Source organism: Syngnathus typhle, linkage group LG22, assembly GCF_033458585.1.
Source record: "Syngnathus typhle isolate RoL2023-S1 ecotype Sweden linkage group LG22, RoL_Styp_1.0, whole genome shotgun sequence".
NCBI lineage: Eukaryota > Metazoa > Chordata > Actinopteri > Syngnathiformes > Syngnathidae > Syngnathus > Syngnathus typhle.
The window spans coordinates 5,841,619-5,857,688 of record NC_083759.1 but is presented as its reverse complement, the minus strand read 5'-3'; the positions used below and the strand labels follow the sequence as shown (position 1 = coordinate 5,857,688).

The 16,070-nt window shown below is 42.9% G+C and overlaps 1 protein-coding gene across 1 annotated transcript in view; it reads left to right on the top strand.

Moving 5' to 3' along the window:
• Window positions 1–16,070, top strand: part of gphnb (gephyrin b) — a 49,034-nt gene that overhangs the window by 21,707 nt on the left and 11,257 nt on the right. The window contains exons 4-10 of the mRNA XM_061270578.1: window positions 5,968–6,046; window positions 9,766–9,823; window positions 9,920–10,012; window positions 11,444–11,538; window positions 11,645–11,711; window positions 13,168–13,440; window positions 13,780–13,914. Coding sequence (XP_061126562.1) covers window positions 5,968–6,046; window positions 9,766–9,823; window positions 9,920–10,012; window positions 11,444–11,538; window positions 11,645–11,711; window positions 13,168–13,440; window positions 13,780–13,914 — 800 coding nt within the window. The remainder of the gene's footprint in view (window positions 1–5,967; window positions 6,047–9,765; window positions 9,824–9,919; window positions 10,013–11,443; window positions 11,539–11,644; window positions 11,712–13,167; window positions 13,441–13,779; window positions 13,915–16,070) is intronic.

The following is a 16,070-nucleotide window of genomic DNA, read 5'->3' as shown; positions in this document are numbered from 1 at the left end:
TAGAAACTTTATATTGCTGTGACATATCTGATTTGGACAAACGTGTCATATTTGTGCAGATATAGAAGATACAAGTTGAATCCAGATTTGATCCACATTTGCAGCAATGTAAATCCAGCGTGGGAAGTTTTTTATCATTTTAAAATGGAGAAACTATATTGCTGTGGCATATCTGTTTTGGACAAATGTGTCATTTTTATCCAGATATAGAAGATACAATTTGAATCCAGATTTGATCCAGATTTGCAGCAGGGTAAATCCAGCGTGAGAAAACATATTCCAATTTTTGTATCAATGAAATGTTATCAGATTGATTTTTTGCAATACTTTATTACACAAGGGAAGCCTCTTGTGTGGACTGTTGCTATGGAGATTGCCGGCATTGCTTCAGTAATTGACGGTAATTGCTGCAGCCATTGGCCTGCTCACATGATGCATTAGTAACATCAGTTGCTGTAATCAATCCCATATCAATGATGATTAAAATCTAGTTTGACTAATCCCAATAAACGGCCGGGGGATATTGCATGAAATCGCTAACCCCGCCCCCCACCCTCAACATCACCCCGGTTGAAATTCCTTATTTTATCTCCAGCCATCTCCATTTTCTTCACTTGCTATTTCTGTTGCCATTTTCCTCACTGCTTTTTCTTTTAGTACACCTTTCAGGTTTTTTTTTTTTTTAATTTGCTGTCTGTCTGCACTCAACTCCTTCTCTCCGGCCAAGAACGGAAGCGAGCGGTAAAAGGGGAGCATCTATGTGTGAATAATGGAAGAGGCCAGCGTCTCCCTAACGAGGTGCGCTTGATGGCTAACCCTTGTGTGTATGTGCGTGTGGTCAAGGTGTTTTTCACACACCGCCTCAATTATTCAGCGTCACGCTTTTTCCCCGATCCTACCGCAAAACCCTTTCGGATCCTGGCGGCAAATGTTAAAACAGTATGTGCAATATGCCAACAGGTTCTCCAACCTGAGCACATATTTGGTGCTGGTGTCCAGGCAAGATGGCGTCTTACTTATTTTGGGGGTTCCATGAGCTTGACAATGTCCAGAGAATTGAATGTAATGAAGGTAGCTGCAAAGAGGCTGCTTCATTAGTAGAAGCGGGCCTGGGGTAGTCTGTGTGTGTAAAACGCTGCATCTTGGGAAATAAGAGGAGCCGGATAGTTCATGAACGCCCATATGCTCACACACACACACACACACGTGTTACCTCACAGCCACAGCACAGCAACACACACAGCAATAAATATTTTTGCATGTGACTTTTCCATAACTGTTTAAACAGTGACTCGTTGGATCTGCAAAAGTAAGAAATAAAAAAGATTTTAAAAACTCCAAAATGTTCATGATTTATGCATAGCATTTCATTGTTTTTTTTGTTTTTTTTCCACGAATTAATCAAGGCTCCCAGAGGACTTTATCAAAGCCGAGAAAGGTTCTCAATCCCTGCTTTTGGATTTTTTTTTTTTTTTCTTGCGTATCATTTGGAACCTTGCAGGGAGACTTGTGTGAAGAAAATGTCATTTTATCTTAGCACCATGTTTCACGTCAAGACAGCACTCAAGATAATCCTGCATTAGCTGATTGGCCTTGCTTGATTGATTCACACTGTATAATCCCGCCTTCCTCAATTCCTCCAGCTGTCCGCTTGGTGTTGTACACCGTTGCTAAATCCGCGCTCATTTGTTTTGGTGTTGAACTTCCGTCTGCACTAACCACTATTTTTTTGCTCGCTTCTAAGACATCACAGTCAGAAAAAAGAGGAGCTCCCCTTTATTTATTTATTTATTTATTTATGTATTTATGTATTTATTTATTTATTTATTTATTTATTTATTTATTTATTTATTTATTTATTTATTTATTTATTTATTTATTTATTTATTCATTCATTTATTCATTTATTAATTAAATATTTTTATTTTATATTTTTATATTTTATTATATTTTGGAGGGGGACATTTAACAAATGGTCCTTTACAATCATGTTTGATTCAACTTCAGCACAACATTCTGTCGGGTGAATAGCCTGAGTCGCTAACGTTAGCCGATTTCTCCGTGTGGATTCACACGGCTTGTCCAAGGACACAAACTCGGGGAAGTGTAGCTAAGCTTTGGTTGTTGTGTGTTTCCCTGCATCAGCAGCTTGGAAGGGTGAAGAAGTAGGTGGAAGGAAGCAGAAGAAGGGGGGGAGGGGGGGGGATTACGGCATGTGAAGGGAGAAAAGAAGTGTAGGGAAAAATCTAAAGGGAGGTATTAGAAATGTGCAGCTGTATTGATGCCGGTGTAAGCACATTTCTTTTTGAATCAATGGAGCTGCTCTCTAACTCATTTTGGCTTTTGAACAAAAAAGAAGGTACCTGGTGTACTAATAGAGCAGCTACACACACACACACACACGCAGCAAAAGTGGGACATTCATCTGCTCGCCATATCTTTAACTATCTTGTCATCTTGTATTCTGTCATCACGTTGGCCAACTATGCAGTAAGGGGGGGGGGAGTGAATGATTACTCTGCATGCTCTCTGAAAACCTCCCATGCATATTTTGTTTAGCTCCGCGTGTGTAAACAGCTGTCGGAAGTCAGTCGCACACGGCATCGACTTGCCCCGGGCTATGGAAATATAATGCAAGGTGCAGAAAAAGGGATGCGGTAGCTCATATTCAATCGCCACAGAAATACGTCACACACACGCATACCCTTGCCCGACTTTGCTATAATGCCACGCCAAACCACCGGCACATTCATCATACCGCGAGTCATTATGAGCAACCCTCATTAAACACGGAGCTGGTGATTTATGATTAATATTTGCAGAAGGTGGGGGGGGGGGTCTCTCATCAAGTCCCTTCAATTCATTGATTCCATTGATCAAGAAAATACAGAAGGAGATTATTATCGGTGCGCGTTTCGGAAACTGCGGGGCATTTTCAATCTCGGGAATTGAAATCCAGAAGTGGGTCGGTGTACAAAGAAGTTTAGGGTGGCGTATTCAAGGTCTCCGCATTCCCCGGCGCTGTAAATTGTCTCTGGAGCCTCGCGCGTGGCTTCATTAGTAAGTGTCTTTTCAATATTTATGGCCTTATTAATAAAACATCAATACAAGAGGCCTTTGTGAGGAACGGCGGGGTGTCGCGATCTCAAAGTTAGGCCGACTTGTTAAAGGCGGATGCTCAGGTGAGGGATTGCGCAAGGTCACTCAAAGGACATTTGGAGAAAGAGAGAGAGGCTCCGTTCAATCGAGTCTTCATTCACGTTTTGTTGCTTCCCTTCATTGTGTTCCGCAATGGCTGACCCAGTCAGGTGGAGTGACGCTCTCCTTGCGTTATGTAACTCCCTAAATTAGATCCAACTTCAAATAAATGAAAAGGAAGCCGCTGGTTGGCTTATCCACCCCCCCCCCCTCCCTTACAGATATAAATAGCATCCTCACATCTTATCTAGAAACTGTGTTGTGGAGAAGCTTTGAAACGCGGGCCGACGATTAGGATCCCATTGTCCCCCCCCCCCCCCCCCTGCTTACAGTAAGCCCCCCGTGTGTGAGCAAATGCAACGCCTCATCATGTACGGATTCATCTGCATCGCACTCTCGTGACGATAGCGGCCGGGATAGCATGTTTGTGAGTAATTGGTGTGCAAAGTCGCAATTTGGTAATGTAAACTGCGTGTGGAGGAGGTTTGGGGGGGGGGTTAGCCCCTCCAGTTAGATGTCAACCCCACCTCTTTACAATCTGGAGGCGGATTCCATTTATCGTGACATCATTTAATCCAAGGCCCACGGCCCGGTGTTTCTATTGGGCGCAGAATGAGAGGGAAAAAAAACCAAAAAAAGCAGACAAGTGATGTGATCACACTCTGGCTGAGGCTCATTGGCGTGAAGAGGTGTCGTCCCTCCTACCAGCAGATGTCATCTCAATCTAATGTCTGACCTCCATAGTGGCTTCTCCAAGCTGGAGGGCCATTGGCGCCGCTGTTAGGCAGATAAAGAATAGCAAACAATACAAGTGGGCTGGCGGAAAAGAGGCTGCCAGAGCGCTACGGAAGCTCCTTGCCAGAGGATCTCGTGCATCCCCCCAAATAGTGGGCCCGACTCGAATAGAAGCGCCGCTCGCCAAATGACTCCCTTATTCACTTGCCCAAAAAAAGAACGGTAGTAAATATTCTATTCAAGACACAATCACTCACAAATTGCTGTGAGCTGCTAAGCGTAGGCTAACTTTTGTGTTGCTAACCAAAACACAAGCAAATAAAATACAAGTAGTTTCCCTTGCACTGCACTTAAGTTGTGTGCATGTGATTAGGTGATTTGCAATAGACTAGAATTTTCCAGGAATTCAAAAAGTGAAAAAAAAAAAAAAATCTGTGGGAGGAGCATGGTTATTCCCATCAGTGGTTATTTGGCGCAATGTAGCTGCTTGCTAGCTATGCCATCACATTGCATCTTCCCTTTGGATATTCTGCTGATGTGGCAACTTTAGAGTGCCACGTTGTAAAACTCTTGTGCCAACTATAAAAACATAAAAAAATCCCATAATGTTTATGTCACGACAAGACTTAAAAAGTTTTACATTCGCTCATCATGAATATCACGCCGATCGACTTCCACTAAAATGTGAGAAAGGATGTTGAGGGCATTTGTCTTATGTCTGCACGTGCGCTTGGCCACTTTGAGGGGAAACCCCATTAGTGTAGGTTCTTGGGGAGATAATGAGTGCTGACTGCTTTATGTCCTGGAAATGATGGAATGGCAAAGACATAGTTTATGAATCCTGCCAGATTGACAGCATGTGGCCTCTATAACTCAGAAAAGCAGAATGGATGCTTCAAAGCAGGCCCGCGCCTATCGTTGAATTATATCGGGGCATTTCCCCCCGAAAGATTGGGACTTCTTTTTTCCTGTACAGTAAACGTTGCGCACTTTATGCCATTTTGACAAAAGGTTGGCAGCAGAGAGGATGGTTTCATATGTACCTTCAGCCAGGGGTTCCCCTTGTTGCACACGTGGAATGGGGGGGGGGGGGGGCTATGGGGAAGGGGTGCACGCATGCCTTTGACAGAACACGTTGATTGGTTCAGAATGGTTGCTGCCTCTTGTCGGAAAAAGGAATGACTATTTATAGATCAAGGGGTAGCTGGGAGGAAGGGCTATGCGTGAGCGTGCGTTTGTCCGTGCGTATGAGGAATACTGCAGTCTTGGAGGAAGTTCCCCTTCACGCACAAACATAAGATGGCCCCCTTTTTCCTTTCCTTTCTCACCCCTTTTGTTCTTCCTCTATCTCTCCCTCCGCAGTCTCTCCGTGTCCTTCTTTCCGAGCTGGCCCAGTGTGCAAATGTCAGCACTCTGCCGTTTACTTGCCAGCGCCCAGAGCAACGTCCTGCACACTCTGTTTACCTCCACATGGCTGCTCGCCCCCCCCCCCCCCTCACCCTGCCGCCCCATCCCAACCACCTAAAAATGTCTCCCTTCATTTGATTTTTTTTTTTCTCAACTTTTCTCTTTTATCGCTTCCCGCCTACCTTTTTCGCACTCCCTCCTTCTCATCCCTCTGCGCACTTTCCAGCTTTTACACCATTCTTGCTTCACCTGTCGGCACCGACACAATCACCCTCCCACCCGCCTTTTTATGGATCATGGCACTCCCAGCCTTGCTGTCAATTGGTCCAATGCTACAACCCCCCCCCCCCCCCCTCATTATGCATCTATTTTGAGCACCCATCGCCTGTCATTTGGCCTCTTTCGGTCTTCTCGCTGTCGCACGTGATGACTCATGTGGCTCGCACCTGTGATGTGACCACACAATGATTGTATCATCATAAATTAAAAAGGGAGGTGCTGTGGCGGGATGATATTAAATTGAATACATCCAAGCTCATTCACGTCAATTTAATATTCCGCATCGAAATGTGTTGCTTGCATTACGTGTGTAGCTTTTTAGTTTTCTTTTTTTTCCTGTTTGCGCAGTGAGTGACAGCTGCTACCGAAACCTGGCAGAGGACCGTAGTGGCGTCAACCTGAAAGATCTCGTCCATGATCCATCCTTGTGAGTATTCATCTCGTTGATGACTCATGCAGATGGCAAAAAAAGGGGTATCGTTCACACACACACACACACGCACGCACGCGCTTTTGAATCAACCACTTTAAATGAACACATATCTGTGTTTGTACACATTTGATGGAGGGAGCCTTTTTATGAAGAAGTGTAACAAAGGGACTAAAAATATCTCCAACGCAAGGCGTCGAGACTCAGTGTCGCCCTGTGGAAGGAAATTCCCAGCATGCACAGCAACAACAAAAGCGCCGCAGCCCTCCTCTGTCTCGGTGTGACTGCAGGAGTCGTTAATTTCACAAAGAGGAGGTGAAAACTGCAATTGTTTTTTTTTTATGAGTAAGGATGTGGAACATAAAAATGAGCATGCCTAACGCTCTGGGAAAAAAAAAAATCATTTGTCCCCATCAAGTGCTCCCTTTTTGTCATGTCTTGAGCTGCTCATGTGATGTTAGCGCGTGACGCAAGAGCGCGCCATGTTGGGTTTGTCATGCTAGGCCGAGCTGCAGATCAGGAACTCATGAATCACTCATAATTGTATGATCAGAAACAATACAATGTTATTAAAAAAGAAAAAAGCTGGCTAAATGTTGCAAACAGAATCAATATGGAAGTTTATCTGTGCCATCGGATTTTGAATTCGAATTTGTAGCACTGAATTTTTTTACATCCAATTTTTAACACTGAATTTTTTTTTGCATCTAAATCAGACTTTGAATTTTAAAAGCCATCGAATTTCTAGCACTGAATTTTTTTTTCCCTAAGACATTTTTTTCAATGTCTCAAAAAATTCTGTGTCAAAAAATTCAATGTCTTAATAAATTCAGTGTAAAAAAATTCGACATCTCAAAAAATTCTATGTAAAAAAATTCAATGTCTAAAAAAATTCAGTGTAAAAAAATTCGATGTCTCCAAAAATTCAGTGTAAAAATATTCAGCGCGGACATCCGGGGTAACCAAGGGAGAAGTAATCGATCCCTGTATCAAATCATCCAACGTTCAGCCAATCAAGTTACGCTCCATTGGTCATGTGACGTCGAAACAGGAACGTCGTGAAGTTCAAAGGTAACAGTAACAGTTAATACTGTAATACTAACAGTTAATACTGTAATACTGTAATGAACTTGAACTTCACGACGTTCCTGTTTCGACGTCACATGACCAATGAAGCGTAACTTGATTGGCTGAACGTTGGATGATTTGATACAGGGATCGATTACTTCTCCCTTGGTTACCCCGGATGTCCGCGCTGAATATTTTTACACTGAATTTTTGGAGACATCGAATTTTTTTACACTGAATTTTTTTAGACATTGAATTTTTTTACATAGAATTTTTTGAGATGTCGAATTTTTTTACACTGAATTTTTTAAGACATTGAATTTTTTGACACTGAATTTTTTGAGACATTGAAAAAAATGTCTTAGGAAAAAAAAATTCAGTGCTAGAAATTCGATGGCTTTTAAAATTCAAAGTCTGATTTAGATGCAAAAAAAAATTCAGTGTTAAAAATTGGATGTAAAAAAATTCAGTGCTACAAATTCGAATTCAAAATCCGATGGCACAGATAAACTTCCATAAATCAACAAAAGACAATCGAAACACGGTGAAGCTAGAGGGGGACGCGTAGGGGCACTGCCCCCCTAAAATATCCTTGGTCCCCCCCCCAAGGTGCCAGGTCAGATAATTGACTTTGGGGTGTTTTCCACTGATAATTTCCGGGAATTTCTTTCAACATTGCCCCTCGGAATATTCCCGAGCTCCCTGTGGAGTGGAAGCATGGGAATGGAACCCCTCAGAGCACTTAGAGCTCGTCAGGGATTTAAAGAGGTGGACTTGTCAAGTCCCTCCCCCCTCTCTCCATCAATTGAGAGGTGCCCCCCCCCCCCCAAACACATATGGATGGGCTTTAATGGGCTCCGTGCCACTACTAGGAGCCTCGTGCCCTCACAATGCACCGTCTTGCAAGCGAAAGAAAGAGAACGTGAGAGTAGAAGTGAGTACCCTGTGCCGAGAGCTTGTTTATTATTAATAAAATCACCCTGGTAGATGGGTTTCATCTTAAAAGTGTCCCACTACCATAGAGATTTGTGGTACACACACACACACTCTAAGTGTACCCCTGACGGTGTATCTCTTGGTGCTCTCGCTCCTTTCACTCCGTCTCAGTCTGCCTTTATCCTCTTACACTGCTCGTCTTTTATTCATAAAAGATTTAGAACGTCCAAGCTTTCAGGCCTGGACCGCTACCACACTAGTAGACCCTCCGACACACACCTCCCGTTGAAATCTCAAAATATCTCCCCTTTTGCTCACCCTTTCCTTTATCAGGAGTTTATTTTATTTTGTTTTGGCACGGACCTACGGCTAAAATGCTGCCCCTGCCCTTCAACATGATCTTCAGTCGATGTCTTATTCTCACCGAGGAATTTCAGTGGAGGGAGATTTATATAGCTGACGTGCAACGCTGGGTTAAACTCAAAGTCTGGATTGTATAACCTTAGGAGTGTGTGACGTATTTGTAGAGTTGCCATGAGTAAGTAATCCACTTTGATGAGTAGATATAAAAATCCAGATGAGATTATTAACTTTTTAATAGATTACTTAAAAAGTAGCACTCTGATGTTGCGTTTTATAAAAATCACATCTTTTCGTTTCTCATGTATTGATCCCATTGTCGCCCCGGCCAATCAGGAAGCTCCTCACCCAAAAATACCCGCCGTGATTGCAACACAAACAACTCGGAAACATTCAGTGTTGCACACAAACTATCATACAAACATACACACACATACTCATGATGAACAGCGCAGCAAGTAGAGGCTTCAGACAGGAGGGGTTGCCTAGGAAACAGTGGGAAGGAACCCTCGTTATTTGTGTTGAGCATATTTTCATTTGGGCTGAAACAGAGCGCCATAAAAACCTCAGGAGAGAGAGGGAGAGGGGTGATTTGTCTTGACAGCTCCTTTACTCTCCTGAGGTGTAACCCCCCCCCCCACACACACACACACACATTATAGGACTAGCGTACATGCTAGAACATGCACACGCTCAGCTACACAAAAGTCCAGAGATGGCGGAAAGCATCATCTTTCCCGTGCACATCTGAAGACGTAAATCGCTGAAATGTCAGTTGCGGCATGTGTGTAGGGGGGGGGGATTAAATGTACACTTTAATGTTATTTTCAGTTTGCAGATTTTACTCTTGCCTATGTCAAGTCAGCCTGTGAGTGGGTAAAAAAAAAAAAAAAAAAAAACATTAATATTTAAAATGAATGTTGGTGGGTATCATGGCCTTTAAGTGGCTGTCAACCCGGAGAAGCATGATGCACATCTCTTGCAAAAAAAAAAAAAAGAAAAAAAAGAGTCAGTGGAGGTTATATAAGAAGTGTCTGCCTTCACCTTGAGCCTCGGGTTGTTTTGGGGCGAAGGTATCTTACTCGATTTGACCACAGGAGGTCGCCAGGGTTCGACAGCAGCAGCAGCAGTTTCCTCTTGCGTAGGCGGTACTATGTGGAAAGTCCTTCCGGGGCTGGGGGGGTTCTTTTAGGGGGCATATTCTCCCATGTGCTTCAGTCAGAAAATCCACACAAACTGGTGAAAAGTGTTGAATTCAAAACATGGAGACCTGTTGCATGTTGTAAAGGAGTTCCCTTTTATTGATTTAAGATGATTGGTTGTATTCATTTTTATTTTCTTCCCCCTTTTAGGTTGGGTGGTATGATTGTGGCATACAAAATAGTGCCGGATGAAATAGATGAAATCAAGGTAGTGTTTTTTTTTTTTTTTTTTTTAAATCAGATTATTTACTGCAACTTTCCCCAGCTCAGATTTTGAGTCTTAACTGTGTGTATGTATCAACAGGAGACTTTGGTGGACTGGTGCGATGAAAAGGAGCTTAACCTCATTTTAACCACCGGAGGTACCGGCTTTGCTCCGAGAGACGTCACACCGGAGGTGGGTTCACTCAGAGATTATGTTTAAAAATGTAGCTGGTCCATTTTTGATTTGTTTGCATCTTTCCTTTTCGAAATGAGTAGAAATGTGATTGTGTAACTTCCTGTTGTTGGCACAATATATGGACCGGGATTCTGGAGATTAATGGGAACTATTTTAAACTAATATTTACACTTTTATTTAAAAAAACAAAACAAAGACAGACAAATGTCTCCGGATGTCTTTTCAGCATTTTGCTGACACAAATGTGTGTGTGTGTGTGTGTGAGCGATGATTAACATACAGTGTAATTAGCCCCGTGGTCTCATGGGAAATAAAGAGGCTGAAGTCAAATCCTTACTGATTCTTTTTTTTATTTTTTTTTTATTTCTTAATGTGGGATCGTGTAAGCAATTAAGAGATAATGGCTGGCAGGTGTCAGAATGTGTGTCGAGCACTTCTTGGATTTTTTTGTTTTCTTTTTTTCCAGTATGAGTCTTCTGCTCAGGCGGTTGATTTATTTGTCAGCATTTAAAATTTGAATTGAGGATATTTTTAGAAATATAGTTAGATTAAAACACTTCTAACATAAATACAAATTCTTTCAATTTACAGATTCTTTCAATTTATAATATTTAATCCCATACCGACTCTTTTGCTAACCAAAACAGCAGCCACCTTGCACAATGTCCTCAATTTCACTCACCCAAACACAAAACACACACACAATTTGGCAGTAGCCGAGCTTCAGCAGTATCGCTGGCCCTCATCAATCACGTTAGACAGCAGCAATCTTCCTGGAAGGAAGGCCAGGAGAGAGAGGGGAGCAGAAAAGACGTGTACACGATGTCTGATAATACCTTCTATCTGATTGCCGACGAACACATCTCTTCCTCGTGCTCCAAGGGTTTACAACACACACATGTGACTGACCCATCCTGGAACTTTTCTGACATGCCTCGTAGTTATCGCATTCAGTCCTCCCAGGAAGTGGAAGTCCCATCAATCCATCTCCCTGTCATCCAATCAGAATCTTTACATAATAAACAATGTCGACAATGCATCTGTCATTCAACCCCCCCCTCGCCTCTTTCATTCTCCCGAGTCCAAGCCCACAATTCTCTTCTCCTTTTGAAGTCTTATTTTCATTTTTTTTTCTTTGGTTCTGCCTTCTCCCTTGCTAATGTTATGTTTGAAGTGTCACTCAAGTCAAGGGCAAGTGAGCGCACACAAATATCTGGAGGAGAAGGCAATACTTTTTTTTCCCTTCTTCGTCTTCCTGGAAGCCGTCTCAAGGCAACAATTCTATACTAGTGAATATTGAATAGTGGAATAGAAAATAGTAAATAATAAACTCACAGGGCCTCTCGGTTTTGTACTTTGGGTTCTTCTTGGCATACTACACGGTGTTCAAAATGATGATCCGTCTATAATAATCCGTCCTTTCTCCAGGCCACTAAGGAGGTGATCGAGCGTGAGGCTCCGGGGATGTCGCTGGCGATGTTGATGGGCTCTCTCAACGTCACACCGCTCGGCATGCTCTCCAGGTCACACCATTTTTTTTTGTGCTTTATTACCTCTGCCAAGGCTCTCGATTCATCTTAATGAAGATCTGTGCTGCTTTGACTCATAATTAGCACGTCCGCTTTGCAGACCTGTGTGCGGAATCCGAGGGAAGACACTCATTATAAACTTACCAGGAAGCAAGAAAGGCTCCCAGGTAGGATAGAGTGGATTTCAAAAAATAATGCCAAGTGTTTGTCAATGTGTGTGTGAGCCACTTTAGTGGCTAACTTGTATTTGAAGAGCGCGTGAGTGTGGCCGGACTGATTCATTGACTGTTCTCTACAAAGGCACAGATCACAGCACATGTGTGGGCTCGTGTTTTGCTTGTGATGTCTCCCGATGTATGTGTGAGTGGCTGCTTTCCACCCACTCTTTCCTTTTTTCCCCCTCCATCCATCTTCTCCACTACGCTGACCGCACCATCTGTCTGCATCTCGTTGCACACACGCCGATTGATTTTTACTATTGCGTTTAATTAATCATTCACCCGCCTCCTCCCTCCCTCCCTCACTCATCTGCTGCCATATTAGCATCTTCTTTAGCAATATTTAGTTCAAGTTAAGAGCACAAGCGAGGTTTGTTCACCTCCGAGACAAAACTGAGGTTCAGCGTAGCGCACAAAGCACAAAATGTGAAAGGAAGAACGTCCGGACGTTCCCCCTTCTTCGTTCCAGACAGGACGCCTTAGTTCTTTCGCAAATGTTCAGACAGCAGCACATTTGAATCAAGGTTACATTCGTCTTGACCGCTAATAAGGTGTCGGTGGGAAAATGATGTTGTGGAAACTCGTTTTGCAAGCCGTGTGGATACAGGAAAGCTTTGACTTGATTAATAATGTATCTTTTCAGTGCTTAAAATATACAAGAAGATAAATAATTTCGCACATTAGCTCTTGTCTCGGGAGAGAGGAGAATGGAGCGTTTAGCATAGCCGAGGAGCCAAAGGCACACTGACACACTAAAAAGTGAGACCAGAAAACAGGGGAAAATGTGCTGACAGTAAAGATGGACAAGCTTTAGATTTTTACGTAAATGCATGTTTAGCAAAGAATGAAAAAAATGATAATTTTATATATATATTTTTATATATATACACTACCGTTCAAAAGTTTAGGGTCACAAAATTGTTTGGGTGACCCCAAACTTTTGAACGGTAGTGTAAATATTATTATAATAAAATATTATGAATTAAATATTATAAATGATATCTTATATTTGTATAAGATTATATATAATCTATGAATATAAGTATACATATATATTATAAGATTTTTTACACAGAAATTATATATATAATCTATAAATAATTATCTAAATAATATATACACTACCGTTCAAATGTTTGGGGTCACCCAAACAATTTTGTGACCCCAAACTTTTGAACGGTAGTGTTTATATATATACGTATATACGTATATATATATACGTGTGTATATATATATATATATATATATATATATATATATATACGTATGTATAATTTAAATAATAAAATATATTATATTTATAATGAAATAATACAAAAATTAAATATAATATAAAAAGAATGGATACCCCTGAAAGTGTATAATGTGAATCTACTCTACTTTTATTTTGCTGTATCCATGACAGGAATGCTTTCAGTTCATCCTGCCAGCGCTGCCACACGCCATCGACCTCTTGCGTGACGCCGTGGTGAAGGTTAAGGAGGCGGCGGACGAGCTGGAGGACTTGCCCTCGCCGCCGCCGCCTCTCTCGCCGCCGCCCAACAGTTCGCCACGGCGTCAGACGGAGGACAAGGGCGTGCAGTGCGAGGATGATGATGAAGAGAAGAAAGACAGCGGCGTGGCGTCCACCGAGGACAGCTCCTCCTCCCACATCACCGCAGCATCCATCGCCGCCAAGGTACAAACACCTGGAAGATTGGATTCCGACATTTTGTCTTCATCCTACATTGCGTGTTTGCATGCTGTGTGTTTTTGTCCACACGTAACATCCGCTGTCTCTCCGTTCCCATCATCCCGCCCAGGAACCTGCTTTAGGGCTCTTTTGTCAGGCTAACATCCCACCTCAATTTCCAGTCACTAATGGATGTTGGTAAGACCAACCCCCCCATGCAGGAACATCCATATTTTGTCATTGTCTTCATTTACTCAAGTCCCGTGAGACAAAAGGTTCCAAGTTTTAATCACCACAATGGTTTTCAATGGGTTCTGATGTGTGTGTGTGTGCTTGTGATGTCAGATCCCAGACTCCATCATCTCACGGGGCGTGCAGGTGTTGCCCAGAGACACAGCCTCCCTCAGCACCACGCCCTCGGAGTCGCCCCGCGCCCAGGCCACGTCACGCCTCTCGACCGCTTCCTGTCCCACACCCAAAGTATGTAAACACACACTCGCATACTTTTAGAGGATTTTAATGAGCTTCCGAATGAAAACGTTCATGTTGAAATGAAAACAAATCTTTCCTGCAGGATTTAAAAAAATAAATACAAAATAGGCGGTGGGCATTCCCTTTTTCTCTCTCTCTCTCTCACTCTCTCTCTCTCTGTTACCTCATGTGTCAGTGTCACGCCGCCATGTGTCTGGCGGACAGCAGGCGGGTGCTATGGGAATGGAAGAGGGGGGTTGCCATGGGAACCAGAGGATGAGATGATAGTAGAGGAAGGCTGTGAGAAGGCAGCAAGGAGAGGGATCACTCTCTCTTTTTTTAAGTGTTTTTAAAATCTTCACTGTAATTGGGGCAAGAGGTGAAATATATTCTGCAGATTCCATTTTTAGCTTGCCTGTAGGACATGGAACAATCACACGTCAGCTCTGTACTCAGCTTGTGACAAAATGTGCGTGCGTGTGGCTCAGTGCTTGTTTGACAACACACAGACAGCCAAAAGGCTTTTGGAGGTATCGCTCCTAGCTTCTTTTTTTTTTTCTTTCTTTTTAATCACCGCAACAAGCTTGACATATGTTGCTTGGAAAATTCCAACATTGCAAGCTGCTGGTGATGTTGTTGACAGTTTGTCGTCCCCAGAGACCCAGAGAAGCTTTTTTGTTGTTTGATGATGCGTTTGGTACGCCACCTTGAGCTGCGTGCGTTTTTTTCGAGATGAAGCGTCGTGTTCCAAATCCGCAAAGGTCAAACTAGGGGTCAAGCTAGGTAACACGGCAACATGTGCCATTTTTGTTATGTAACTTCTACGTGAAGCCTATTAATATCTAAGCACAAAGCTATGCCCAAAAAATGCAAATAGAGGGGCGGACAAAAAAACAGTAAAACTGTTTGTTTTTTTTCTTCGTCGCATCGTCGGAGGGTTGAATGTGTTTTTTCTTTTCCACTCTTGTTAGCATTTAACACAGTTATGTAATGGTGAGTTTGGATTAATGAAGCATATGAGGGAGGAGAGCTTTTGAATTTGGGATGGTTTGACATTTTTAGAACCATTTTAAAATCACTTTAGTTGCCATAAATGAAAATATCTAACCGCTTTAATAACTTGCTGATAAATTCACGGAATCCCTTGAATTCCTGCTAATACTGTGATTCTCAACTAGCGGGTCGGATCTTGTTGCATCGGATGTCCTCATGAACTCGCAATGTCCTCTTTTTTTTTTTCCTTTTTTCTTGTAAACAAATCGCCAATCCACTCAGCGCTTCTGCATATGTCTCTTGTAATTTTTATGGAAGATGATTCCTCGGCGCTTTTAGTGCTACTTGTTCAAAATAAATATTCATGTGAGTGTAAAAGAGTAATGTGACACGCATCTTTCAGCTAGGATTTGAATTTTAACTCAGTTGTTGACAATCACGACAATCATAAACGGCTTCAATATCTTTTTTTTGTTGTTGTTGAAATAATATCACGTTTGTTTTTGGCCTGACGGTATTGATCTCCAAGCGTGTGGGTTGTTGTCGTTACCGCCGGCCCCATAAAGCGCCTCGCTCGTCTCCCGGCCCGCTGGAGGTGGAGAGGATTTACGAGCGAGAAGAAGCGAGAGAACGCGGTTGAGAGTTAACGACGTAGAGAGGACCAGGGAAGGAAGGAGATAAGCTAGGGGAGAGTGATGGCAGCCATGATGGAAGTAGAGCCTGAGTCACCTCTTACTGTTTTGCATCACATAGGGAGACAAAGCCACATTTGCGATTTTCCCTCACTAGCTTTTTTGCCCTCTTGCACGTTTTTGCTCGCCCTCTCTCTCTCTCTCTCGCCTCTCTCTCTCCACCATCCCTCGCTCAGCCATGCGCACTCACCCTCTCGCTGTAAAGCAGCCGCGCGTCGTCCTGGCGCGTGTGTGTCACCACTGAGCTCATTCTCTCATTCTGTCTCCACTCCGGGCAAAAGATGGTAAGTGGTGTTTTTCTTGCTGCGTAGCGTCGGAACAAGTTTTTGTGTGTTGCGTGTGCTAGTGGTGCATTTTGTAGACAAGAAGTTTAGTTAGGAAGACAAATTTGGGGGCTTCAGATGTCATGTGTCTAAATGGTTGTGATGCTGATGGGGTGGGGGGGGTTGATGTTTGCAGGCCCTGAGTCAGAGGTAGGAG